The sequence below is a fragment of the Ixodes scapularis genome, unplaced genomic scaffold (assembly GCF_016920785.2).
Source record: "Ixodes scapularis isolate PalLabHiFi unplaced genomic scaffold, ASM1692078v2 ptg001612l_1___fragment_1__unscaffolded, whole genome shotgun sequence".
NCBI classification, from domain to species: domain Eukaryota; kingdom Metazoa; phylum Arthropoda; class Arachnida; order Ixodida; family Ixodidae; genus Ixodes; species Ixodes scapularis.
In genome coordinates, this window is record NW_024610176.1 from 1,026,529 (window position 1) to 1,054,325 (window position 27,797).

Sequence of the window (27,797 nt, forward strand, 5' to 3'; positions counted from 1 at the left end):
TATGGCTCTGCCCGGACGTAGACTGAACTCTCCAAATGCTGCTTTCGTGCGCAATGTGAGAATCCTCACTCACCCCAGCTCGTAAAAATGAGAAGTCCGCAGCTTCACCACTTAACAATTCACTACCTTCCAGTTCCTAAGAAAGGAAAACACAATCAGAAATAGCGTGAACCAGAATGGGGGACACTCATATTTTACACAAAGAAAAAGAGACAGACGGGTGGGATATTGGTAAGGACCTCATATATTGGGGTTCTGGTTTGGAACTCCCAGTGTTCTTACTCTTCTGCTTCTGTATTCTGTTCTTTTACTGTATAATCATATCTCTCAGGTTTCACAATAAAGCTGTCTGTGTGTTTTGTACTTCTGAAAGCTGCGAAGGAAGGGTCAGTCTTGTATAGATTTTCATCCTTCCAAGCTTTTTTTTTTTTTTTTATTCACAAGTGTCAATGTACACAAAATGGGGCACATCTGAGGGTTGAAAAAGAGAATGTAAAGCGTTTTCTAGGTGTGTGAAAAATTGTCAATAAAAGGCCGCTCAAGTAGTCAGACATTGCCAGGCAGACGTAGAATCAATAATTCGAACACAAAAAAGAGCACGGGGACTCACACCGACGCCAACAACATCGCATTTCAATGGTTTGTTTATGGGCGACGGCGAGCTTCTTGCCCACACTCCACCGTGCATGCGCGGTGCCGGTGGCGTCCGCTAAGGGCACTCCGGTTTGTTTGGAAACATGAGTTGGTACATATAGAAAAATTCGACGGAAATCGAATTTTTGAATTTGTTAAACTAAGAAGTTAGACACTTTTCGAAATTTCGAACTTTGCACGTTCAGAAATGCAATGTTTTTCGAACCCTCAAACTTATCAGGCCCATACATCCCCAACTGAAAGGGCAGATGCTCGATAAATCAACACTTTATTCCAACAAGCTTGTTTCCGTCAAGGGCCACTGCAATACAGGCAACAGCCGGGGTAAAATTATGAAACCGCAGGCACCACTTCCTCCGGCACATTTGATAACATAAAGGAACAGCCCACAACTGCCCCATAAAACACTCGGATAAAGACCGGTAGAAAACAGGAACCCACCAATGAGCCCTATCTTTCAGGGCACTTACACAGGCTCCATTTTCACCCTCACCGGAGCACTTTCGTCCTCAACGAGACAATTTGGAACAACAAACTCGTTTTCTTGAGACACGTTGTCCTCAAGCTTGAGCTCGATCTTGTCCAAATGCCCGAAGTTGCCAGGTGTCCGCACCAAACTCTTTGTGAGCAGAGCTGGAGCCGTTCCAGTCCCAACACAATACACGAGAGAAGACTCGTTGTCCGCCTTGGATCCGCTTTCTGTGGCAAGTCCCACGAATTGAACGGGTATGGGAGTAGCACCCAGCTCTCTGCGCGTGATTGTGTCTACAGCGACGACTTCTTGCGGCTCTCTGCTTTCGCTAAGGAGAAGTGTGCTGGGTTCCACGGTTGGAAATCCGAGGGTGATTGCAAACGTGCCACGGCGGTGCGGACGACGGGTCTTGACTTGGGCCTTTTTTTGTCCGCGCTGGTGCGACGGCCTCTGCGAGACACCAGAGCGGAGCCTTGATGTCTGCTTGTTGACTCGCGCCCGTCTGCGACGGCTTTGACCGGCCGACGAGAGCGTCCGCTTGGCAACTTTGATGACACAGACACAAGGAGGCCCATTGGCGTCGTCATCGTCGATGTCACCTTCATGCACCTCTGAAAAGAGGACCAAAGGTGGTGCTCAAAACGCATGTCTGGGCAGGGTTCGCTAGCGTAACTTTATTCATATATTTATTACTCGACTCGCCGACCGCCTACACAAAGGCCATGAACATCAATAGCTTTGAAACAAAAAGAAATAGAACTGCTTAACACTCCCCAGAAAAAAAATTTTCTGCAGAAAAAGTTGATTTTGAAAAATGACATATTTACATCCACCAACATCTAGAGAGTATCCCCATAAAGTTTAATTAATTTCCATTGTATCATTAATTCAGGGGTCAGACAAGTGAAAAAGGTTTTGGAGCAATTTTTGGAGCAGAAAAATCTGGATTTTGAAGCAGCTTAGGAGCACAAAATTCTCGTTTCGGAGCAGCAGTTTATGCATTTTGGAGCAACTTCGAAGCACAAAAGTCTACAGTTCGGAGCAGATTAGGGGCAGAAAATGTTAGAGCAGCTCATCAGCAATTCAAATCATAAAAAATCTGACGTAAATCACATAAATCTGACTTTTAGTTTTTAATCGTTATTTTTGTCCACCCTGGTTCCAATAAGTCATCAGTGCCGATATGCACCAAGATAAAATATAAAAGAAAAAAAAAAAGAAACGGAAAAGGCAAACGCAAATTTAATGTGCATAGATGAGGACAAGAAACACTGGCTTGCTGCAAAGTTAGGGGGGCACCAGGTACCTCAAGCTTCTACGAACTGGTGCCAAAGCGCAATTGTAGTCCAAAACATTTTAAAGCTGTGATTCGAGAGCATGAACAGGGAAGCACGGTTTGCTACAACCAGACATCGATCGGACGCTAGTAGAAAGCACCCGTGCAGATAAGAAAAACTCCCCACATAAGTGAGTCCCAAGGTAAACAGTGAATTGATAGAAAACCTATGAGCACCACATGCACGCTAAATATGGGTGTGACTGATTCATTCGATTGCTCACGCACTGGAAGCATGTGTGTGGTAACCGAAAGTACTCACGGCGACAGCGCCGTCCATTTTGACGAGATTACGGACACGAATGAATGATTACACAATGGAGGCGCTGAATAGCACTTTTAAGAAAAGGTTCACTCAAAACGAAATACATAGTTTTGCTCATCTTGATAGCCTGTGTGCGTCGTACCTCCCGCGGCCAGACAGCGAGACCGCGTGACAGCGCACCGTTAGCATGCAGTCACAAATGACAGCGGAAAGTGGTAGAAAAATCGGGAAAAGAGCACGTACCATAGGTACAGAAGGGAACTACAGCTGAAATCTTCGAATCTGGCGGTTGCTTGCGCCACCCTGTACCCTTGCCGTGTACTTTACTACGACGAGATTGAATGTTGCCAACCAAGTTCTCATTTCCCGCTAAATTTAGCGTCGCCGCGAACTTTGTTTTTAGCTTTTGAGTTACTTTGGCGCAGTGTGGCGCAATTTCCACCAATTTCGCGTTTTTGGCGCAACTAGGCACAGAAAATTGAGTTTGTATCAAAATGGCGCAATTGGCGCACATGTCACACCCCTGTTAATTTTCTTTATAAATTATTTTCTCTCCACCAAAGCTAAAGAAAAGGTAGGATTTGGAGCACTTTGAACGCATTTTTCTCCCTTCCACTTTTTGGTATAAATCCCATTTTAGTCAATCTATCGTTTGATAATGGCAATACAGGGAAGGCTCGTTCTTCACTTTTCCTGACTGAAATTTAATAAGGAATGCGGCTATGGAACTTTTTTGTCACTTTACGAATGTCTTAAAAAAAAGAGGACATTTTGTCGAAGACACAGCTAGAAGACCAAAAAGTTGACCAATTTTGCAAAAGAGAAAATTTATATAAATAAATGACTTTTTACAAAAATCTTTCCATAGCCTCATCCCCTAAGCATTCTGCTACTTATCTAGCGAACAAAAATCTTGAACATTGTTATAGTTTTCCGACGACAGATTAAATAAACAATGTAAGCGTATTGCTGATAGAAGCTGCTCTAATTTCCTTCCCATTTAAGCGACAGACGTGAAATTTTGTAATGCCCTCTCTAGCATGACCACCAGCCTACCCTGTAAATTTGATTCATTTTAACCCAAGGGTTCAAAAGTTGACCCTCCCAGGGGTTATGTCCCTTTAAAAAGATTCCGCAGCGCAACAGGGCGAACATCAGCTTCAGGGTACCAGCAGCATAGTCACACACACCATCAACACCAAATGTCTAGAAATGACATCAATCGTCCGAGTCCTTTCCACGATTTGTCAAGTACATAAGCGTCATCTAAAACTCCGGCATTTCTCTATTTCCCAAATACACCGTGTCTACAATAGACCGATCTCACAAGCCAGTTTGACTACGCCACCGCTGCCGCAATGCATCAAGGGAGCTTTAGCCTTTCTGCGCGTGCGACAACCTCGATGGAGCTCTGCGTGTGCAGGGCTCGAGCGGTCTCGTGCACTGCCGATTGCCCCCTGTGAACTAAAGTTATGGCTGCCTCGCACATGCGTCGAACGCTTGGTGAGATCGGTCTATTGCCCGCGATGACACTAATTTCCAACTCCGAGAATTATTAGGCAACCTTCATCCTTTGAAACAAGGCTATAAAAGAGGAAGAAGAAACAAAAAATAAACAGTTGTTAGTCTGCACTTTCACAAGTATGTCATGTTTTTATCTGTCTACCATAGCATCACATAGTTTACGTGTTTATGTCTTCAATGTAACTTTGCAGTGCAGTATACCTCATAAGGAAAGATAACACAAGCAGTAACCCGTTCAGTGACTGCGAGATTAGCGAACGTCCCATATCCCGGAATGTAACCGCAGAGTGTAAGGACAAAGTCCGCTTCCGCCAAACGTGCTCCTTCTCCCGGAACGTCGCGACCGTGGTTGGTAAGGTTGTGCAATGTTTAAGACGAAGTCAACAGGTAAATGAAGATTTGCTGGAACGCCGCACAGACGTTTGTAAAGCGTCTCATTTTGAGCTGTGTTCGCGCTGCCGTCCACGCCACGCAGCAACGCCGCCTCAAACCATGTTGATAGCATGCCGTGCATGGACACAAAACACGTATGCATCAAACAAGAAAGTTGCACAAGAGCCTCGGTGATTGATTGACAAGGCGCCCAACTTGCCTTGAGGGCAAGGTATTTGTTAACTAGATCGCCGGCTTTCCCACTTCCCCAGCATTGCTCTTCGTCGCCTCTTTCGCCTGCTCATTGCGCCTAAATAATTCTATTTTCTTGATTTTTTTTTTCTTTTTTTTTTTTAACTATTGAAGACAACAGCGAAAACATGCTTTCACGAACAAACGTTCATGCTGTATGCCGATCCACGGTGTTCATTGCGCACATGCAAGCAATGGCCTTTGCAAGAGTAAAACATTCTTTCCCGAGTATTTCTTGCATAATTTGAGTTTTGAGTTTAATGTATCTCTTGTGCAGCTCTACTAGATATATACAAGAAATGGCCGTTTTTTTGTTTGTTTTTTAGCTTTTTCTAATCTTTTTGTGCTTACCTCCAGAGTAATGGGTCACCCTTTTTTTACAAATTGGTGGGCGATGACTTGGGATATTACGGTAGGGTCATTCCAAAACTGCCAAGGTTCCAAGTTCCACTTTTTCCAACTTTTAACGTAAAATTGGCAAAATTTTGATAGTTTTAATATATTTGTGCATGCGCATACATTGAAAACAAGCTTATGCCCCCTGGTGAAGAAGGGGTGCAGGATTTCAACCCACCAAAATCAATAAAAGTTAATGATCTATTAATAGATTCACAGATCTTTGCAAGGCAGACCTCCAAACTGTTCATAATTACCATGTTTAGTTACCACCACCTATTGTTCCTTATTGTTTAATATGTGTGTAGGTGTTTTTTCTGCATTTTTTGCTGTCGATCTTTGTATGCACCATGTTCCTAATTATTTGGCTGTTTTTTGTTTTTTTTCCAGGTATACCTTAGGTGAAATTTGACTTCTTGTCTCCACTCATGTAATGTACTTTCCATGAACACCCTCCTGCCATATGAACGACCCATTAGAGAATTATTTTACGGTGGATCTGCCGAATTCGCTTTGACGGGGACAACATTTCTTAGTACGAAAAAATAAATTAACCTTTGTTCTTTCTCCTCCCTCAAATTTATATGTGCCTAGCATGTATGGGCTTAACACCAATGCATAAACTGAATAGGCGAATGGGTCTTTCATATTGCAGGGTACTGTACCTCTGAGGGATAATGAAATGAAATGAATGAAATATTCTGTAAAATTTAAAACGAGCTATTATATACACCTTTTTCCCAAGACTATGTTTTAAGGCAGAAGTCGGGCAACATTGTCCAAGAAGTTGAATTCAGAACTTTGCTCCAAGTTGAAAGGTGTGCCGAACCAGTTGAATCTCGAGGTTTGGTGTCAAACCTTGGATTCGACCAAAGTTTGCAGCCCCCCAACCCTCAACCGCTTCCGCTGCCTGGAGTGTGTCTCTGACTGGTGTTTACCTTGCCCCAAAAAAGCGGTCCCTCGATTTCAGCCCCAAACCCGCCAGATGTCCGCACCAAACTCATAGCGAAGACAGGAAAGCAGACTTGCCGTCCGCCCTGCACCCGCCTCCCGCGACGAGCCCGACAAACCTAACGGGAACGGGGGCGGCGCCAAGCTGCCTCCGCGTGGCCGTGTCCCAGCCCTCGGGCTCTCGCGGCTCCTCGCTGTCGCCGAGGAGCAGCTGGCTGGGTTCTACGGTGGGGGGTCCCAGGTCGATGACGGACTGCGCCTCCGCAACCCTGGCGGCGAGCTCCGGCTTGGGCCTCTTCCTGTCGGCATAGGTGCGACGACCAAAGCGGGACGCCAGGGCGGCGGCGTGCTCCGGCAACTCGCGTTTCTCCGTTTTGACCGACCGCTGCCGATTGGAGTACGTCTGCTTGCCCACCTTGACGACGAGGAGGTCCGGTGTTGCCGCCGTTATTGTTGTCGCCGTCTTGCATTTCTGCGAACGAGGGTGAAAGGTGATGCCAAAGGATGGTGTGGGCAGGGACCGGTGTTTCAGAATAAATAAAACAAAGCAAAAAAGAATTCCTGGAAGTGTGAAAGCAGTTACTCTTTCTGACGGGGAATTTGAACTTATTACTCGTAGTGGCCCATTTGTTTGAGTGTTGTACGGAATGACTTCATATTGTTCTTGCTACTGTCGGAAGTAAGCCGCCTGGATTTCTCTCCTCTTTTATATCAATATATTTTACTAAACTGGACTGATGGGCTAGTTGGACTGTTGGGCTAGTTCATGACGAAAAACAGTATGAAAAAACAAGGACCCAGAGGAGGGAATAACACGGGGCAAGGCACCTTGTCCCGTGTGTTACTCTCTCCTGTGTCCTTGTGTTTTCACACCGTTTTTCATCATCAATATATTTTGCTGTAAAAAAAGGAATCAATGGTCAGCGCCATCGTTGTCTTCTTCTTGTCCCTGCATCCTTTTTTAATCAAACTATGCAGTTTAATCGGCAGCGGTGTATCTACACGGCAGTTAATGGCGCTATTCAGTCATAGAAACAAAAATGTTTAAATAAACCGACAAACAGGGAAACTTTTCACAAGGATGTCATTAGGTGGCTCATTTATCACACTCAAATTCTAGGGGTGTAGGTTTCTGTAACAAACAGCAAGAAAAGAAAAGCACGCCGCTATTATGTGTAAAAGAAAAAACGGTTCAACTGGTTGATGCTGCTACTCAAAGCTGGCACCAGACAAAACAAATACTTGAAAGCTTCTTTGAGATAAGCAAATCTAGCAAATCTAAACATGCTAATGATGATAAACATTAGGGTTTTAATAAGTGATGGGCCAAACTATTTCCGAATCGAAAATTCAGCGCCGAATCTTTGGATTCAGCAAAACCAAATTTTCGCCAAACTTTTTTAAAGATTTGGCAAATATTCAGCAAAAATACATCATTGCCAAACCTAAAAGTTAATATATTGTTTTTTTGTGTGCAAAAAAATTTATAGCTTTTTTTGTAATGTATATTGATGCAGTTATTACTAAATAAGGTGATATTCTACAAGATAATTGTATCAGTCATTTTTGCATGTTTACTGGTAATTTTAAATTGACTTTTTTGCAGAACTGGCGTGACAATGGGGTTCCGTAGTAGTGAGCGCAGCCAGCACAGTCACGATACGCGAGTTTCGGTTTTGAGGCCTCATCGGTGCACGCTTGCAAGTGTGTATTGTTGAAAAAAAAGGCAGTGACACTATGTTCTACAGGGTCTGTCCCAAAACTTCCCGGAATGATTTTTTGTGGTCGGCAACGCCGCCTGGTGGGGTGGGGCTTCAGGTGGAGAAGTTAGTGGGGGATAAAAGCTTCGAAACGAGACCGGTCTCAGTTGTCTGCTATCAGTTGCTGAGGCAGGTCACGCTCCGCGCAGAGGCATCTACAGCACCCTCGTCGAGAAAAAAAATGGACCAGTTTTTGGAGCAACGTTATGCAATCAAGTTTTGTGTGCAACTAGGTAAAAACGGGGCGGAGACGCTCGAAATGCTTCGGAAAGCCTACGGTGACGACGCGATGAAAAAAAGCCGAACTTTCATGTGGCACAAGAGGTTTTGGGAAGGTCGGGAGTCCGTCAACGACGACGACCGCTCGGGACGCCCGTCGACATCACAAACGGATGACTCGGTGCAAAAAGTGCGTCACGTTTTGGACAAGGACCGGCGATTAAGCGTTCGAATGGTCGCAGATGAGTGTGGAATACCCAAAACAATCGTTCATCGCATTTTAACAGAGGATCTCCAAATGAGGAAAGTCTGCGCGAAAATGGTGCCAAACGTCCTGACGAGTGAGATGAAGGAAGAGCGTTTGTTGAAGTGTCAGGAATTGCACGAACGCTTCGAAACAGACCCAGAATTTTCGGACAGAGTGATCACAGGGGATGAGACGTGAATTTTCGAGTACGATCCCGAATCAAAGCGTCAGAGCAGCGAGTGGCACACCACGGAGTCTCCTCGCTCATTGTGTTTTTTGGCAGAAGAGGTGTGGTTCACAGTGAATTCGTGCCACAGGGACAAACAGTCAACAAGGAGTTTTACTGTGAAGTGCTCAAACGGTTGCGAAACAGGGTTCGACGAGTCCGAAAAGAAATTTGCGACAACTGGATCTTGCACCATGACAATGCGTCAAGCCACACCGCGCTCATTGTCTCCGAGTTGCTGGCCAAAATGTGTGTGCCAACGCTGCCCCAGCCACCGTACAGCCCCGATCTGGCACCACCGGACTTCTTTTTATTCCCAAGAATCAAAAGAACCCTGAAAGGAACTCGGCATGGGACGCTGGAGACGGTAAAAGCAGCTGCGACGACCTCACTGAAGGAGGTTCCTGTTGACGGCTTCCAGGGCGCCTTCAGTGATTGGGTTCAGCGTTGGCAACAGTGCATCGAAGCAGGGGGAGATTACTTTGAAAAGTTCTGAAAAGATTGTAAACTGATATTGAATAGATGATTTATAAAAAAAACAAATCCGGGAACTTTTGGGACACACCCTGTATACTTCCTCTGCGAGTCATCGTTTTGTGCACAAAAATGAAAGCAACAGCTGTTGAGCCTTCACCAGAAGAGATAACAATAATATTGTAAATATACATATTTTTCAATTTGAGTCACTTCAGCTTTGCATGAAAGTGTGCATCCCATATTCGCAACGTCTCATTTTAGAGCGCAGCTCTTAGGCGCCCGTTTCCGGCTTGAGCGGCGTCGCCGTCGCCGTAACCGCGCGGTGCATTACATTGATTAATCCGTAATACCCCACAAAATCCGCTAGATTTAGCGGGGAAAAATTTCCCCGCTAAATCCAGCGGAATATTTTCCCCGCTAAAGCTAGCGGAAAAATTTCCCCGCTAAATCGAGCGGAATATTTTCCCCGCTAAATCTAGCGGAAAAATTTCCCCGCTAAATCTAGCGGAAAATTTTCCCCGCTAAATGTAGCGGAAAAATTTCCCCGCTAAATCTAGCAGAATATTTTCCGCGCTAAACCTAGCGGAAAAATTTCCCCGCTAAATCTAGCGGAAAATTTTTCCCGCTAAATCTAGCGGAAAAATTTTCCCGCTAAATCTAGCGGAATAATTTCCCCGCTAAATCGAGCGGAAAAATTTCCTCGCTAAATCTAGCGGAATAATTTTCCCGCTAAATTTAGAGGAAAAATTTCCCCGCTAAATCTAGCGGAATAATTTCCCCGCTATATCTAGCGGAAAAATTTTCCCGCTAAATCTAGCGGAATAATTTCCCTGCTAAATCTAGCGGGAAACCTGCTAAATCCAGCGGGAAAATTTCCCCGCTAAATCTAGCGGAAACATTTCCCCGCTAAATCTAGCGAAAAAATTTCCCCGCTAAATCTAGCGGAATAATTTCCCCGCTAAATCGAGCGGAAAAATTTCCCCGCTAAATCTAGCGGAATAATTTCCCTGCTAAATCTAGCGGGAAACCCGCAAAATCCAGCGGGAAAATTTCCCCGCTAAATCTAGCGGAATATTTTCCCCGCTAAATCTAGCGAAAAAATTTCCCCGCTAAATCTAGCAGAATATTTTCCGCGCTAAACCTAGCGGAAAAATTTCCCCGCTAAATCTAGCGGAAAAATTTTCCCGCTAAATCTAGCGGAAAAATTTTCCCGCTAAATCTAGCGGAATGATTTCCCCGCTAAATCGAGCGGAAAAATTTCCCCGCTAAATCTAGCGGAAACATTTCCCCGCTAAATCTAGCAGAAAAATTTCCCCGCTAAATCTAGCGGAATAATTTCCCCGCTATATCTAGCGGAAAAATTTCCCCGCTAAATCTAGCGGAATAATTTCCCTGCTAAATCTAGCGGGAAACCCGCTAAATCCAGCGGGAAAATTTCCCTGCTAAATCTAGCGGAAACATTTCCCCGCTAAATCTAGCGAAAAATTTTCCCGCTAAATCTAGCGGAATAATTTCCCCGCTAAAGCGAGCAGAAAAATTTCCTCGCTAAATCTAGCGGAATAATTTCCCCGCTAAATTTCGCGGAAAAATTTCCCCGCTAAATCTAGCGGAATAATTTCCCTGCTAAATCTAGCGGGAAACCCGCTAATCCAGCGGGAAAATTTCCCCACTAAATCTAGCGGAAACATTTCCCCGCTAAATCTAGCGAAAAAATTTCCCCGCTAAATCTAGCGGAAAAATTTTCCCACTAAATCTAGCGAAAAAATTTCTCTTCAGGTCAGGTGACCCCCCGAGGTCACGTGACCCTCGTGGTCATGTGACACCCCCAAATCACGTGACCCCCACGCAGTGTTGTACGGAACGGCGTTCCAAGGAACGGCGTTCCTGGAACGGCGTTCCTGGAACGCGTTCCTTTTAGGAGGAACGAAGGAACGTTGCCGTTCCATTTTGCATCGCTGGAACTGGAACGGGAACGCGTTACATTTTTACTGGAACGGAAAGAGTAACGGCGTTCCTTTTTTTCGTCCAGTGGGGTAAATTTTATTTTGTTTCGAATAGGGAAGTTTTGAAAATACAAAAACAATATCTCTACAAAGTGCAGGATCTCGTTACATTTTTGGCTACTAATCTTGTGGATTCTTTTGTGTGGTCCTCGCTTGCTAACAGTTTCGGGTGCAGGAGAGCTGGTGGACATTGATTCTTTTTTGAGTGCCCGAAACTGCGGTACAAAAAGCAAGGCTTTTAATAGTAGGAAAAGACAAGGAAAGAGGGTTGTTTCAAGCTCAGCTACTTCCTTTGGTTCCACGAATCCTGATACACCCAGAAATCTAAGGCCGACTACAGCCACTTGTGAACTTCCATAACGAGACCTACAGTTACAGCAAGATCACAGACTGCCAGACATCGAACGCATCCTTGTGTCCCGAACATTGGTCGCTTAAAGGATACAAAAAAAAAATATTTCTTGTCTTGTCCCCCTCACCTTCAAAATGAACAACAAAGCCAACCATACAAAGAAGTATTTGTAGTTTTTGAGACTGACCTTCCAAAATGCTTCTATACTCCTAGTCAGAAGTCCTGTGCAGGGCTGTGGAAGCTACAGGTGGCCGCAACCAATAAGGAGGGCGAGCGCGGAATAACACATTTATACAAAGTGTTACCAGTGCACCCTGTACCAGTGTTACTCCGCGACGCATTCTCGTCTGCTTGTCGTGTGCTCGCGGCAGCGGCACCCACTGTTGGAAATGGGTATGACACGATGCACTATCTGCGAGCTGCAAAAACATTAAAAACGCGTTTGAGGTTTGTCAGTGTCTTTTGTTCCTGTTTGTCACTCTAGTGTGGCTCCGGCATTAAGCAAACTAGGCTTAATAATCGGAGGAATGCCCCGCCGCTTCAGTGAATCGGGCCTCCGAAGTCTGCACATGTCGGCGACATGAATGCCCCTCCCAAGGTTATGTCGCGCGCGAAAAAGCGATAAAACGTAACGTGTCGATGAAATGTCGTTTGATTTCTAGTATAAATCGCATGTAAGTGATGTGGCGAGTGACGAAAGAAGCGACGGCGACCCGTTTCGCTGTCGCTCGGTCAGTCGCGCGACGAGGCAAGCCGCGTGAGAGCGACGGGAGCTAGCGACCAAGGCGATCAGCAACGTTTTCTAAATCCAAAAACCGAGGCATGCGACGAGTGACAGAGAGAAATCTCCGTCGCTCGTCGCTAACTTTCGTCGTTCCCGCTGTCGCTCGCTAAATCGCTTACATGCTGGTCCTAACTGGAACAGGGTATTGCTACATTTGAGCGACTGTATATGCACGTCCGTGGTGACGCTGCAACTGAGGCACTGACGCCCACAGCTGTACTGAAGATCCCGGTAAATTTGCCTAGTTCAAAGGGCGATGCTGTTAATATTAACAAGGAATTGCAGGGTTTGGTTGTTGTCAAAACTACTTGTGTAATTGAAATAGGCCCATTTGCGGCATTACTCTCGGTGGTAAAATATGCCTGCTAAAAACGTGCCTGCCAACACACGTTGATGTCTAGACATAGCTTTATCTTATGCCACACTTGCTTTAACTTTTTGCGACTGTCGTTTTCTGAGCTGTATATGTTGGTTTTGTTAGCCACCCTATTAAAAAGCACCTAATTGGGTTAGACATTTATTGCAGCTGCCATAATCTGTGGACATTCTTACGTCTCCTGCTTCTACAGCTGTATGTGTTGATCATGCTGGCTTGTCGCAAAAAAAAAAGCATAGGTTCATGTCTAGACGCCCATGCCACATGTTTGCGTCTTTCCCTCTGTCGTTATCTGAGCTGCATTGGTTGATTTAGCTTGCCACCCTATTAAAAAGCACCTAATTGGGTTAGACATCTTTGTTGCAGCTGCCATAATCTGTGGACATTCTTAAGTCTCCTGCTTCTACAGCTGTATATGTTGATCATGCTGGCTTGTCGCAAAAAAAAAAGCATGGGTTCATGTCTAGACGCCCATGCCACATGTTTGAGTCTTTCCCTCTGTCGTTATCTGAGCTGCATTGGTTGATTTAGCTTGCCACCCTATTAAAAAGCACCTAATTGGGTTAGACATCTTTGTTGCAGCTGCCATAATCTGTGGACATTCTTAAGTCTCCTGCTTCTACAGCTGTATATGTTGATCATGCTGGCTTGTCGCAAAAAAAAAAGCATGGGTTCATGTCTAGACGCCCATGCCACATGTTTGAGTCTTTCCCTCTGTCGTTATCTGAGCTGCATTGGTTGATTTAGCTTGCCACCCTATTAAAAAGCACCTAATTGGGTTAGACATCTTTGTTGCAGCTGCCATAATCTGTGGACATTCTTAAGTCTCCTGCTTCTACAGCTGTATATGTTGATCATGCTGGCTTGTCGCAAAAAAAAAAGCATGGGTTCATGTCTAGACGCCCATGCCACATGTTTGAGTCTTTCCCTCTGTCGTTATCTGAGCTGCATTGGTTGATTTAGCTTGCCACCCTATTAAAAAGCACCTAATTGGGTTAGACATCTTTGTTGCAGCTGCCATAATCTGTGGACATTCTTAAGTCTCCTGCTTCTACAGCTGTATATGTTGATCATGCTGGCTTGTCGCAAAAAAAAAAGCATGGGTTCATGTCTAGACGCCCATGCCACATGTTTGAGTCTTTCCCTCTGTCGTTATCTGAGCTGCATTGGTTGATTTAGCTTGCCACCCTATTAAAAAGCACCTAATTGGGTTAGACATCTTTGTTGCAGCTGCCATAATCTGTGGACATTCTTAAGTCTCCTGCTTCTACAGCTGTATATGTTGATCATGCTGGCTTGTCGCAAAAAAAAAAGCATGGGTTCATGTCTAGACGCCCATGCCACATGTTTGAGTCTTTCCCTCTGTCGTTATCTGAGCTGCATTGGTTGATTTAGCTTGCCACCCTATTAAAAAGCACCTAATTGGGTTAGACATCTTTGTTGCAGCTGCCATAATCTGTGGACATTCTTAAGTCTCCTGCTTCTACAGCTGCATGTGTTGATCATGCTGGCTGGCCGTAAAAGAAAAACACGGGTTGATGTCTAGACCTTTTATCCCATGTCGCATTTGCGCAACTCCTGCGTCTGTAGTTTCCCGAACTGCGGTGCAATAGGGAATAGAGAAAAACATGCTGGACACGGTGCACCATCTCTTGATTCGATACGTAACTGCTTGGCACAAGGGGCAATGCAAAAGAACCTAACCTAACAATTGACAATATGAAAGGCACAACAGAAGTAATTTTCATTTTATTATCCATCAAATGTAGATCGAAAGTATGTTATACGAGGGAGGACAAATTTGAGCAGGTAAATCGATCAAAACAGCTGATTAGAAACATGGTTCATATAAATGTTGACAACGACAGATTAAAACTATACATGTAGGATATACAGGTGGTGATAACTAAACATGAAAATTTTGAACAGCTTGGAGGTATTTCTTGCACAGATCTCTGAATTTATAGTTATTAGTTTAATTTACAATTAATCGAAGAAAAAATTCCAGTGCGTAATGGCTAGAGCCAGTGGGGAGTTGTTAAATTTATTAGTCCTCGGAAATAATGGGCCAATTTTTAGGTTAATGTCAACGCGTATGCAAATGTATGATGCTGGTTGTACATAAAGGTCACGAAAACAGGAGGGGGAAACGAATAGTTTGTGGAAGGTGACAAGACGGGAGATATTAGTTCTTTCAGACAATGGGCACAGGTCGAGAGCAGATTTTAGTGCAGATATGCTGGTTTTTTTAGAGTAATCATGTGATAAGAAACGACTAGTCACTATAGTATTACAAACATCGCTGATAATGTTTTGTTTAAACATGCTAATACTAATATGTACACTTTATAGTTAATAATTTACAGCTCTCATGCCTGTTCAAGGCACTTGCCTTGAGGGTATTTGAGCTAAATAATAAATAACCAAAATATGGGCATTCCAAGTGAGCTATGAAGGCTACAAATGTTGCTACAAATCTTACAAAGGCTGGCACCCCAGGTCATCATCCGACATGCTAGCGTATTCCGGGCTATCATCCTCAGAGCGTTCAGAGTCCTCGTCACCAAGGTTGATCAGTATCCTGTCGGCACTGTCGACGACGTCATCGATGATGTGGTCAACTTTCCTCATGGTGTCCTCTTCCTTCATGACATGGCGAACACATTGTGCCCACTTCTCAGGTGTTACTTCAGCGAAGCCCCCCAAGACCAACGGTTCAAGGTCGACAAATTTGAACGTCTTGTTTTTGTCGGCCACATACCCCTTCACCATACTCCAAACCAGTTCGATTGGGTTGAGCTGGCAGTGATAAGGGGGCAAGCGTAAAACTGTGTGGCCAGCCAGGGAAGCCATCTGATCAACACGGTACTGGTTGCCCTGAATCTTTACTGTTGCAACAAGCTGCAGTAGCTCGGCCTTCACCATTTCATTGCTCCACGCAACACCCTTTCTGGAAAGCCAGTCCTCAATATCCCTTTTTCGTGTCGACATCCGCGGAACTTTTTCAATCTTCACCGAATGATAGGGTGCATTATCCATGACGATTACGCTGTTGGGGGCAAGCTTTGGGAGCAGCTTCTCGCTGAACCATTTTTCATAATGCGGACCGTCCATCTCTTGGTGATAGTCACCCGTACCTTTCCGCGCTCGGAATACTTCTCCCGCACCATCAACGAAGCCCTGTTCGTTGCCGCAGTGGGTGATAATGAGTCGCTCACCTTTACCGCTTGGATTTTTCAATCCGGTAGTAAGTCCAGAACGCCTGGCCTGACTTGAACTTGCGATAGTTGTGTCTACCCAGACACGATCTTTCGTGTGCCCAGCGTTTGCCCAGGTTTCGTCCGTAAAATATATCTGCCTTCCCTCTTTGCGGAACTCTTTGATCTGCCGGAGGTAGCTGCATCGCCACTGTATGATGTTAGGGCTCTCAATCAGATGCGCGTTTCTACTTCGTTTGCGGTACTTGAAGCCGAGCTTCTTAAGCATTCGGTTTAGCGTAGATACCGAGACTTGCGGTAGGTCGTCGCTCTCACTGAACAGCTTTCTCACCTTCGCAACCGTTGGCATCTCATTCCTGCGGAAGAAATCGTGCACCTTTCTTCTCAGAACACCAAGGTCGAAGTCGTCGAGTTTCTTCGCTCGTTCACAGTTCTTCCCGCCTCTGGACTTCGTTTGCGGAGTTGACACTCTGCCGCTCTTCTGAAACTCGGCAGACCACTTATACAGCGCCCGTTCACTCACAGCAGTGAGCTGCGCCGTTCTTTGAAAGATGCTCGTGGTGCTTGCAGATTTTCCTGCCTCTTTCGTTAGAACTCCTAGCACATTCATTGCTATTTGTTTTGCTTGTTTTGGATAAAACGAAAGCTTGGAACGATACCTCACAGGCGACACGGCGGTAGCCATCTTGCAATAACCGAAGTACTACGTGCAAAACGCCCTCCGCCGTCACGAATTCAGAAAACAGTAAAGCAGCTTTATAATATAACTCATGTCTATTTGTAGGTTTAATACAAAGTATGTAGTGTTTCCACATCAACAAAAAAATTATATAAGTGCCGCAAATAATTTTTCTATTTTTGATATCTTGGAACTCATTCTTAAAGGGGCAGTGCAACGATTTTAATGTTGAAAGAATTGCCAGTTTGCATTTTTTATATTGTTTATACAAGCCCAAGTGACCAAAAACGCGTCACCTTTACCGAAAAAACGGCTATTCTGCTGCGTAATCGCAAGGCAAAGAGGAATTATTTGCCGATCTGCAGCCGCCGGTGGCGGCTACGGGAACTAAAATGACGGCGTCTCTGGGGGATACGCGGAAGTCAACAAACCCTGTCCCCCTCCGCTGCTACACTCGCCGTCAGCCCCGTGGCGAACCGTCCTTTGTGTTTATCGCTAGCCGCGACCTTCGACGAGGCTAATCCTTTGAAAGTCGACAATCGCGGAGGAAGCGGCTGGGGTCTCTGAAGAGAAGGCCCAAGGGGTGACCACGTGAACCCCCAGAGACGTCACTCGAAAGTCGGCGTGGAGAGTTGGGAGGCACTTCGACCTTCGATTTGGTTAATTTTTTAAATAAGAACTAGCGGTCGCAAGAAAATGCGGCTTTCGGTTTTTCGTTCCATAGGTGACGCAGATTAATTTCCGCAGTTAATTGGACAAAGTCTGAAAATTGTTGCACTGCCCCTTTAAGTATTACTCAATTAAGCAAGCAAAAGATACAGAATGAATTGTTAAAATCAATTACTTTCAAACAGAGTTGTGCGATTAAGTACATAAATATTTACCTTTACGGTGTATACTCAAATATAAACGCAAAAGGCATGTATTTTGTTGGAACTCTGTTTTTTCACGCAAGAAGTTGCCTGTTTACATCTCATAGGCTCCACTCTCCTGCACAGAACTTCTGGCTCGGAGTATAGTCGAGAGATCCAACGAGTCAAGAGGTCCAATACTGGATCTTTTGACTCGTTGGACCTCTTGACTCGGAATCCTTCCAGAAGCCCTACCCTCTCCTCGACTTGCTCGTCTTGCGGACAGCAATATCGAGAAGCAACTGTTTTTAGGTTTGAATAAGGGACTTCGCTCAATTGAAACGTGTGAGGTTGCTGTAAAACGCTCGTACAATGTTGGGTAAAAGTACATTCGGCTCGTCTGAATCGTCCACTACAAACAGGAATATGGTTAAAAGCTGAGATTTTTAACTTTAAAGGGATACTGAACCGAAATTTCGAACTCACAAAACAAGGCTTGACAGGTAGGCGGTACGATGCAAAACCCAAAAACATCACTCATACAGCGATATCTCTAACGGATCGCCATATTTTTAGAAAAGAAGCGCCCGACTGAACCCGGCCGACGAGGCCGACAAGGCAAGGGACGTCACGATTCTTTTTCCCTCTCCTCCTCACTACATCCCGTGTCCAGCTGGTGAACCGAAGCGAGGAGGAAAGAAGCGAGGCCGCTCCCCCTCATTCTCAAATTCTCCCGGAGGACAGTGATGTCAGAGGCCTCGCTTGATCGCGCCCTTCTTTTCGAAAAGTGCAGCCATCCGTTTGAGATATCGATGTACGAGCAATGTTTCGGAGTTCGTAGAGTCCCGTTCAACGCTTCTAGAGCCTTATTTTGCGAAATTCAAATTTCGGTTCAGTATCCCTTTAATATATCAGCAAATGAAACCCTGCTTCCGCTTGTTTTCTTCTCCTGTTGCCCTTCCATAACGACATACAAACTCGTATGTTGACTACTAATGGGATCGATAAAAAAAAAAAAAAAAAAAAAAACTCTGCTTGATGAAACTAAATATAGTAATTAGCAAAATACAAATGTAACGTATATGTAACGATACATTCCATTTTTTAAACTGTAACGGGAACGAGTTCCTTTTTCACAGATGTAACTTGTAACGGGAACGCGTTCCAAAAATCAGAAGGAACGAGGAACGAGCTTTCGTTCCTTTTTCTGAGGAACGTGTACAACACTGCCCCCACGTGACCTTGGCGAGGGGGTCACGTGACCACCCCTCCCCCCCCCCCCCCCGATAACACGTGAACCTCAGTACCCTTCCCTCCTCCTCGTCAAGAGCTGCGCTCTAATTCGGCGTTACAGGGAGTTGTAAACGGCTTTCATTTTTTTTACTTTTAAAATAATGGTTTATGATGCTAGTACACACCGGACGTTTAGGAAGATGGGAAGAGTTTGGAATGTCGGATGTGCAACGTTGAGAATGATAGTTCTGTCTTTAGTTTTATGCGGATATATGAAAACCGCGAAATGACGCTAATTGAAAAGCAATATCATTTTGTTTTGCCACAAACTACTTCTGGCCTGAAAACAGGATTGCTAGAATGGCGAGGAGTGCTTTAAAGTTGTCAATCAATGTTGCAACTACCTCGTTGTATCACTGGAAAGATAAAATGAAAATCACGTTATCTCGAATGTACCGCATCATTTGTCTTTGCACAGTGGACTGCATTATTTTCGCATCCATTTCTGGTCGATCTTCTTTTCTTGAGGCAGAAGATATTGAAGAGAACAACTTACAAAGGTTGAAAAACACAGTTACCATGTTGCCTACACCTCACCTCACCGTAACTGCTGGTAGTACTACACTGTACGATGGTAACCGCACGACCGCACAGTGTCCATTTGCAATCCATGGCCCCGTCGCATTCTTGCGCGTGTGCAGACGTTTGCCGAATTTCTGCCGAATCTTTGCCAAACTTTCCTTCAAAAGTTTGGCATGTGCCAAACTTTGCCGAATCTGAAGTTAGGCAGATTCGGTCCATCACTAGTTTTAATGGCACAATGGAAACATAGTGCACCAATAGACCCCTTTTGAAAGTCTGCCCTCTGTTGGAATCCCTCTACAATGGCAGGCACAAGCGCGAGCTGGTCGCGCTCAATTGTACCTCGGCTGCACGAGTCCTCGTGCAGCGGAAGCACGAGTCGGAGCTACCGCAATGTCAGTTGTTATGCCGTTGTGCAGCGAGTCAGATCTTCTATGAATCAGCATGCGACTTTCAAAAGGGGTGTATTCAAAGTTATTTAGAATATGCTAAAAAAGAGCTTTGAGATAGTGGGATAAAAATAAACAACTGACGTAAATCACAGACATATGACTTACGCTTAAAAGGGTAAGAAAAGGACCCCTAAAAAGTTCGGGAAAGCCAGAGCTACGCAGTTAGTGCTGAGAAGGACAATGCCATAGAATGTGCAACACTGTCAGCTCTTTTCCACAATGGGCACAGAGCTCTTTGCCACAAGGAAGCTGTGTCAAGCGTGTATGGCCAATCCTCAGGCGGCAGAGCAGAACCTCGGTACGACGTTCCTTCTGGAACGAGCAAAAAAAGGGCACTCCCTGAAGGTGGCAAACGTCGACAGCCCTACGTCATCCAGCCGCCTCTTTTACGTCACATACCACTTAATCAAACTTCGTTACCTGGTCGACACTGGAGCTCAGGTTAGTGTTGTTCCCCCCTTGTGGTTCTCCTTAGGGCCACTGCCTTTGGGAGTACCACGTTCGCAGCGAGACGCTCTACCGCAAAGCAGGTTCGTACTCGTGTGGCATGCTGCTCGTGGAGCACAATCAGACACCAGTCACGTTGGTCACAGTGATAACCTCTGTTTATTAACAACAAAACAAGTAACAAGAAGACAGCAGCTACCAGCTGGTGAACGCCGCCGGTGTGGAGATTGCCCAAGGCGAACGGTTGTTCACAAAGATACAAAGAACGGGGTAAACGCTCACCGGTGCGCCGGACGGTTCCCCGTTGTCGCCGCCGCTGAATCCCAGGAAGAGAGAGAGCAAGATACTTCTGTTCGCTGGTTTTAGGATACCGGCGGGGCAAAGTGGCCAATCAAGGAGCGACACGTCAATCTCCTTTCTGCGAGGGTTCATTACGAAAATCACCCCTAAGGGGGAGAGGAGGAAGCCGCTCACAGTGGTAAGCAGCGCCACCTCTCGCTATGTCAGCGCGGCCGCTATGGCGCACCAAAACGCTGACGCGACAGAATGTTGAGGGATCACAATCCCCCACCCTACACCGTCGATATTGACAAGAACCTCCTCCTCTTCAAGCGGTCAAAGCATCTACTATTAGGGCATATGGAGAAAAGTCGTTACCTTTTAGACTTAGAACTTTGGCGGACATTGTGCTGGATATTAATAATTACTGACGTTTACCAGACCATCATAGGCACAAACTTCTTACGGCGATTTGGACTCCCTGTTGATCTAGGTCATTACCAGCTCATTGATATTAAGACACAACTTTGCATCCAAGTTTTAAAAGCAAAAACACCGCCTCTCAGTCCCTTTCTCCCAGGAGCAGACACAAATGCACCATGAAGGCTCATCAAAGATGAATTTCAGTCCGTGTTTGGACCAAACGCCATTCAACAACTGGTCAAATATATTATCAACCACCACATTAACCCTTTAACCACCAAGTAATCTTTGTAAAAAATGTACAAACTTTCCCAAATTTTTTTATTTGCACATATTTTTTCTTATTTGGTTCTGATTTTGCAATTACATTACTTGATTGGTTTCTGATAGGTATTAACAGAAAATTTTAAAAGAAAATGTTGATTTATATGGAAGCTTTCCCTCAGTGCATGTAAGAGTGAGAATAATACATGCTTAAATGTGCAGTATTTATTTGAAAATACGCACCATAACAAAAGATCAAATGCCTAGATGTTTCTTCGTAGTAGCACTAACAAAGTTCCGTAAGTAATGATTCCTTGCAGAATTATTAGCGCAAGGAACACCATCATCTTTTCGCGGTCCACCGGTTTCCATCAAGAACCCCGCGCTGGGAAATGCGGAACCGCATAGCGATTTGTCTCTGTCACAATGAAGTTGGAAAAGTCCCAATCAAAAAAAGAAAAAAAAAAAAAACCTTCAACCAGCCGAGAATGTCTTTTTCGTCAGTGGGTTGCCGCAGAATCCCAGGCACTGCACAAAACGGAAACCTCGGAGGCGCGGCTGGCGGGTTTTCAGCGTTTACGCATTGCCTCACTCGAACACTACCCAGCGCGTCGTCCAATTCATCACTGAGGTCATCGTCATGTCCGACTCACTTTCAAAGACAAATTTGATGCCTTCATCGAAGTTGTTCGAACTGTTCAAACTGCCGCAAGAGAGAGCCCGTTTCCGAGGGCCGTCACCGGCATCACTCAAGCGCGCTGCCATCTCTGATCACTGTTGCAAGGCTAGATATGTACCAAAGGCCAAAACACGCTATATTTGCGCAACCTCTCCTGCCCTCCAGTGTTGAAAATTGAAACTAAAGCCGATGGACGAACCTGTCTCGTGTTTGGCAGTGAAAGCAAACCATGATTTTGACTGGACGAGTGTGACTCGTCATCGGCGATATTGGTACAACCTTCCATGACAAGTACAGCTCGGGTTGAGTGGTTAAAGGGTTAAAACCACAGACCCTCCCCTCTTGTGCCCACGACGCCTTCCGCCAGAGTGGCTTCAGATGGCTAAGCACGAGTTTGGGAGCATATTAGAACTCGAGTACATACGGCCATCTTCGAGACCCTGGTCCTCGGTGCTCCACATGGTACCAAAGAAAACAGGGGACTGGCGACCACGTAGCGATTATAAGGCACTAAATCAGGCATGGTTCTTAATTGCTTCCCTATACCACAGCTGCAGGATTTCGGTGGTTTTCTCCACGGCGCAACAGTCTTCTCCCAAACTTTCCAACGCTTTGTAGACCAAGTCCTACGGGGGTTACCCTCCTGCTTGGCATACCTGGGCGATATCCTGGTCGTCAGCTTCACACCTGAAGAGCATGCCAATCACCTTGAACTCGGACGACTAACAGCATACGGCCTCGTTGGGAATGCAACAAGGTATGAGTTGGCGACAAAGATTTCCTCGGACACCATGTAGATGCTCATGGATTTGACAAGGTGGCCGTTATTCGCAATTTCCCACGTCCACACACTGCTACAAAACTTGAGCGAGTTTCTGGGTCTCGTCAACTTTTACCGTCGGTTTGTCCCTCACTATCTCCCAGCCTTTGTACCAACTGCTACAAAACCCGAAGCCAAAAGCGACACCGCTGCTAGGGATTCGGCAAGCAGATGCATGCTGTTGCATCCTAGATGCTGCTAGACGCCTTGGATGCTGCAGTCAGTGCCGTTCTCCAGCAACTCGTCCGGAACACCTGGCATCCCCTCACATTCTTTTCCAAGACTCTTTCAACTACTGAAACTCGCTCTTCTGGCCGGGAACTACTGGCTATTTACCTCGCCATATGACACTTCCAACATTTAATTCAAGTCCACCAATTTTATGCCTTAACATCAAACAGCACATATACCATGAGAAGTCCAACAAGTGCCGTATATATCCCAATACACTACCGACATTCACTTTGTCAAGGGCTGTGACAGTGCCGTTGCAGATGCACTCTCTCCACTAGGCATCAACCTCTGCATATCCGACTAAACCCGGTTTCCGTACCAGGAACTGGCAGCAGCTCAGCAAGAAGGTAAGCAAGCTCCAACGCCTACGAAGACCCTTATTCTTGAACATGTCCATAGACACGGTTCTTTTGACACAGTTGTCTACGATGTGTCGACCCGCCACCCCCGCCCGTTTGTTCCTTTCTTGATCTGCCGTAAGGTGTTCAATGCCATACATTCTATGGCCCATCCTGGTATACGGGACACCCAGCGACTTGTTGGCTTTCGGCTCGTCTGGCATGCGTGAACACCGTTGTGCGGGAGTACATGCATTCACTGTCAACGTAACAAAGTTCAACGTCACACGACTCTTTCAACTCTTTCACAACGAAGTTCAATGTCACACGACTCTCTAACTGCCATGACCTCAAAAGAGATTTCCTCAAAAGCAGTTTCAGGTCTTGGTGGGGTAAGCAACACATAATGTTATTAAGGAATTCTTGGCAGATGCAGCCAATCTATCTGCTTTCTTATTCCCTGGAACCCCAACTTGGCTTGTTGGGATTCCGTGTTTACTTTATCTGGTGAATGCGTCTGATGTCCTCGCTGCGCCTCTGGTGCCAGTGTTATTTTCCTCGAGCCTGCCGCATGTGCCTGCTTCTTTCTTTGTTCCAACTTACAATACAGTTGAGTTGTGATTTAGCGCTCGTCTGTCTTCTGAGTTCCGTTCCTGTCCTTGCCTTTTTATGCGCTATTTTTTCATCATGTTCAACCAGTACTAACTCGCCCAGCATACCACTTTACCGTTGATTGGGCATTCTCCTGACACCATAATAAACCACCTGGCAAAAAAAAAAAAAAGAAACATTGTTGGGGTAGTAATGACCCTTGCGTTTTAACTCCTTCAAATGGGGCACAAAAGTCTTCTTGTCAAAGATTACACCAAGAAATTTGTGCTCTTGTTTAACGGATATGTCAATGTTATTTAGATGCAAGGCAGAGTCCAAATACAATCCCCGGCGCAATGGAGAGAAGACTTAAAACCATTTTCATCTGCCCATTTGCTCATCTAGTTGATAGTAAGTTGTAGTCGCCGTTCGCAACTGGAAGGGTTACACAAAGAAATCTGCACTCACAAAATTTGGGTATGATTAAGGCACCACCTAGACGTTTCATTGCATGCCATTCATGGACTTATTTATAAAATATTTTCTTACGACTGAATAGCACTTGCAAACACCCAGTAGAGCATGTCAGTGGAGACCCATGAAACAAGCCCACAATTGGATATTCTACCAAGAGAAGCACTGATGAATGTAAGTGAACCGCAAGCAGCAATAGATCAATTGCTATAGGCTGTCACATGTCCGACAGTGCCCTCTAGTTTCTGCACTGAATCGCAGGAGCAGGGCATGCCTCAATCTTTGATCTTGTTTTTAACAGAAAAATTGGACATGTATGAATCTAATCTTAGGTATCTTAGAATGTTTGGAGGCTGTAGATTGAGTTATGACCATAGAAAGATGATCTCAGAAACCTCCTTAGTGCCCCTTTAAGAAAGGATGCACCAAGCCACAACTCAGTTTGAACAAGGTCTGGATTGCTAAGTGATCCAGACCAGCAAGATCATCGATTTATTTAAAACACTTTGACAGTTTACAAAGCGAAGAGGAATGTTATTTATGAAAGGTAATAGTGTCACAGAACCACACTTCAATTGCCAGCAATGTGATTCCACAACAAACTGGAACCCTTCATCGAATATGCGTGCAAATCGTCTAAAAGAAATCTCACTAAACTTAGCTTGAATGGCATGTCTTAGCTAAACTTAGCTTGAATGGCATGTCTTAGCTAAACTTAGCTTGAATGGCATAGCAGCTTAGCTTGAATGGCTTGGATGAAATCTACCTAGTAGTGCTGTTGCATTCTAGTGCCTCTTGGGTGAGAATTAATTGCCAAAACCAAACTGCCCTTTTTTTCATAACTAGGGTTTTGCCTTTTTGGTAAATACCAATAAACCCCAATGATTAAACCCCAAGATTGTTTTCTCCAAATTGGGGAATACAGAAAACCCCCAAATTGAAGCTGCCTTGAACGAGAAAAAGCCAAGCTTCATAAGAAGGAAATCTTAATCTAGTTTTAATCTTGAACTGTCTGGGGAGGCTGCTTCTTTCTTGGAAACCACATCGGGACATTTTCGAAGTATTTGGGTCATGTGCATCTGCCCCGAGGGAATCCCATTTGTGTGTCCTATTTTATTCAAAATAAGCCGAAATAAACTAGGTTTTTTTTTTTTTTCTTTTCTTTTTTGTCAGACACAGAAAAGTGACATTGAATCTGTGGGAGAAAATAACACCCCCGAACTCGAAGAAATATATACCTTGGCAACACGGAACCCTGTTAATAATCTAACACGCCGCAGGAATGGTAGAATTTTGGTTCCACCATCACGCTGCAATTTCGATAGTCACCAAATTGCCTCAAAATTGGTTGAACACGTTAATAGAGACATCCGGACAAGTAACCCAAATTACGAGTCACAATCATTTTTTTCCACGAAGCTACTGCATTTTCAAGTTTGGTGCGAGAGACCGACAGGCTCTGCTGGCAATACTGAAAATGTGACTTCTGATATACGAGGGCAGCACAGCTTGTTCCCGACAGATTACAAGAAGGTGGAGGTGCGAAAAAATGCTGTAAAAACTAATGCCAGAAATCAAAACAAAAAAGTGCAAAATACTGTTTTCCAGACTGCCTATTGGACTTGCAAGTTATACAATGTGCGACGTCACCCCACTGGAGAGCTCAAGAATATTTTAAAGTTGGCTTTGGCATTAGCCGTTTTTTCAATAGCTGCTACGAATTTAAAGATAATAAATAGCACGCTGGGAAGGGTAAAGCCCGGATACTCCGAGCCTGTGTTTAGTTGGGCAGCCCAAAAAACTGCTGGACTTCTCCCTCTTGCAGGCGTGTTGACTGGCCCCATTCCAATTTCGTAGGACAGGTAGCCCTTTCACTACTTCCGTTAGTTGCAAAAACTAACCTGCAACTGGCTCCGACGTGGGCCCTTCGGAAGCGTGCCGGTCGACGGATCGGCGAGCCGCCTCTTCCGAAGGCGCGGCCCCGCCGACGCATCAGCTCCTTGCGAAGCAACATCCACGTGGATGGTGAAACTCGACGACGGACGCACCCCTTCTTTGGTGTTGAGAGGGCGCACAGGATCGTCGGCTGCACCGGTTCTACACGAAAGAGTCTGGAACAGAAACAAGCCAAACCGCACGGGATACACATGTCGGTGCCTCTAGTTACCGACGACAATGGCATCTCTTTCAAATGCCTTCAGCATGCTCTCTTTGCATTTCGCCTTGCTTGGGCTGCGCATGCACGCTCGAGGCCTAACCAAGCACTGGAGACAGCACCCCGTCAATCTCCTCCTCTCCCAACACCTGAGGGAACGCATGTAGTGAGGGACTTGTTCCGTTTCTAGCCATCGCAACCAATAAAGGTGTACTCCAGCATTTTCTTCATAGTCCCCGATTTGCCTAAAAACTTGCTAAACACACCAACAACCATCGCTAAAATAGTAACCCAGATATTTGGCCAAAAAAACTTTTTTTTTTGCAAAGTTTTAGAATTTACAATTTTGGTCATCATCGTGTTTTTCAAAGTGAAAAGCTCTACTGGTAACATTGAAATAGAGACGTCATGGGAAGGCCGGGGTTCACTCTTTGGGCTGTACACTTTGTTCCCAACTGATTACAGACAGTTTCATGGCGTCAAATGAATGCTTTGGAGGGTCGCCCCAGCTCCCGTGCAGCAGCACGAAACACTAAGACAGCCCGCTCGAACCGCAAGCCTTGACGTCCCGTGATGGGACGTCACCACAATGAAAAGCGCGGGTATATTCGAATCTTGGTTTTGGCGTCATTTTCATTTGCCAATTACACAATAACTATTTTGAATTTCGCGGTACTAAATAACATACCAGAAAGAATAAAAGATGGCAATTTCGAAAATATAGTTTGGTGGGGTTGCTCAAAAAATTGCCGGAGTACCCCTTTAAGCGGATTTGCTTATCTCATCAAGCTACCCTTAACAGCTCCCAATACACATTCAAATGATAATACAGTCAAGCCTACTTATATCGAACAGCACCAATATAGTAAACTAGTTTGACAAAGCGAAAATTCAGTATAAAAAAAAAATCAAAAAACGCACGTAAGAGCAATGCAACCGACACAGTCACAAGCTAACTCACAGCTCTTACCGGCCTCCATTTCACCATAGAGCAGAACATTTTCTCGAAAAAATAACAATAATTATCTGGGGTGAAAAGAACCGCGTAAGTGGAGCCTGTTCTTTTAAACGCGTTGTGTACCTGGTAATGGCCTGCTCTACGATATCTGAACAGCCGACAATGCAAGTCCGCCACCCTCGAGGGCACTGCAGTAGCAGTGTAGAAGAGCTACGGCTACGACGACTTCGCTCAAGCTCAGAAGCAGTACAGAGTGCTTGGCATCTGCGGTACTAGGCTCATGGCTTTCAGCGGGCCGCTCTCGAACAACATCGTTGGTGATCTCGACGCTGGTCAGCTCCGCCGCGGCTTCCGTCACGTCGCTATCGACAACATCATGGGAACTACGGCAGAGCTGACCGACATAGAACGAAACGGACATCGTCACCGTCTGTTTCTGCACACAGGCAGCCAT

General features: G+C 45.2%; 1 protein-coding gene across 1 annotated transcript; it reads right to left on the bottom strand.

The window, feature by feature from the left end:
- Positions 1–905: 905 nt before the first annotated feature.
- LOC8053206 lies at positions 906–27,797 on the bottom strand. Its single transcript, XM_042288298.1, has 5 exons — positions 27,521–27,797; positions 27,356–27,411; positions 26,132–26,341; positions 6,301–6,694; positions 906–1,737 (listed from the first exon to the last, which is right to left on the bottom strand). Exons 1-5 carry the CDS (start codon positions 27,795–27,797, stop codon positions 1,121–1,123), a joined length of 1,554 nt encoding a protein of 517 aa, XP_042144232.1. The 3' UTR covers positions 906–1,120.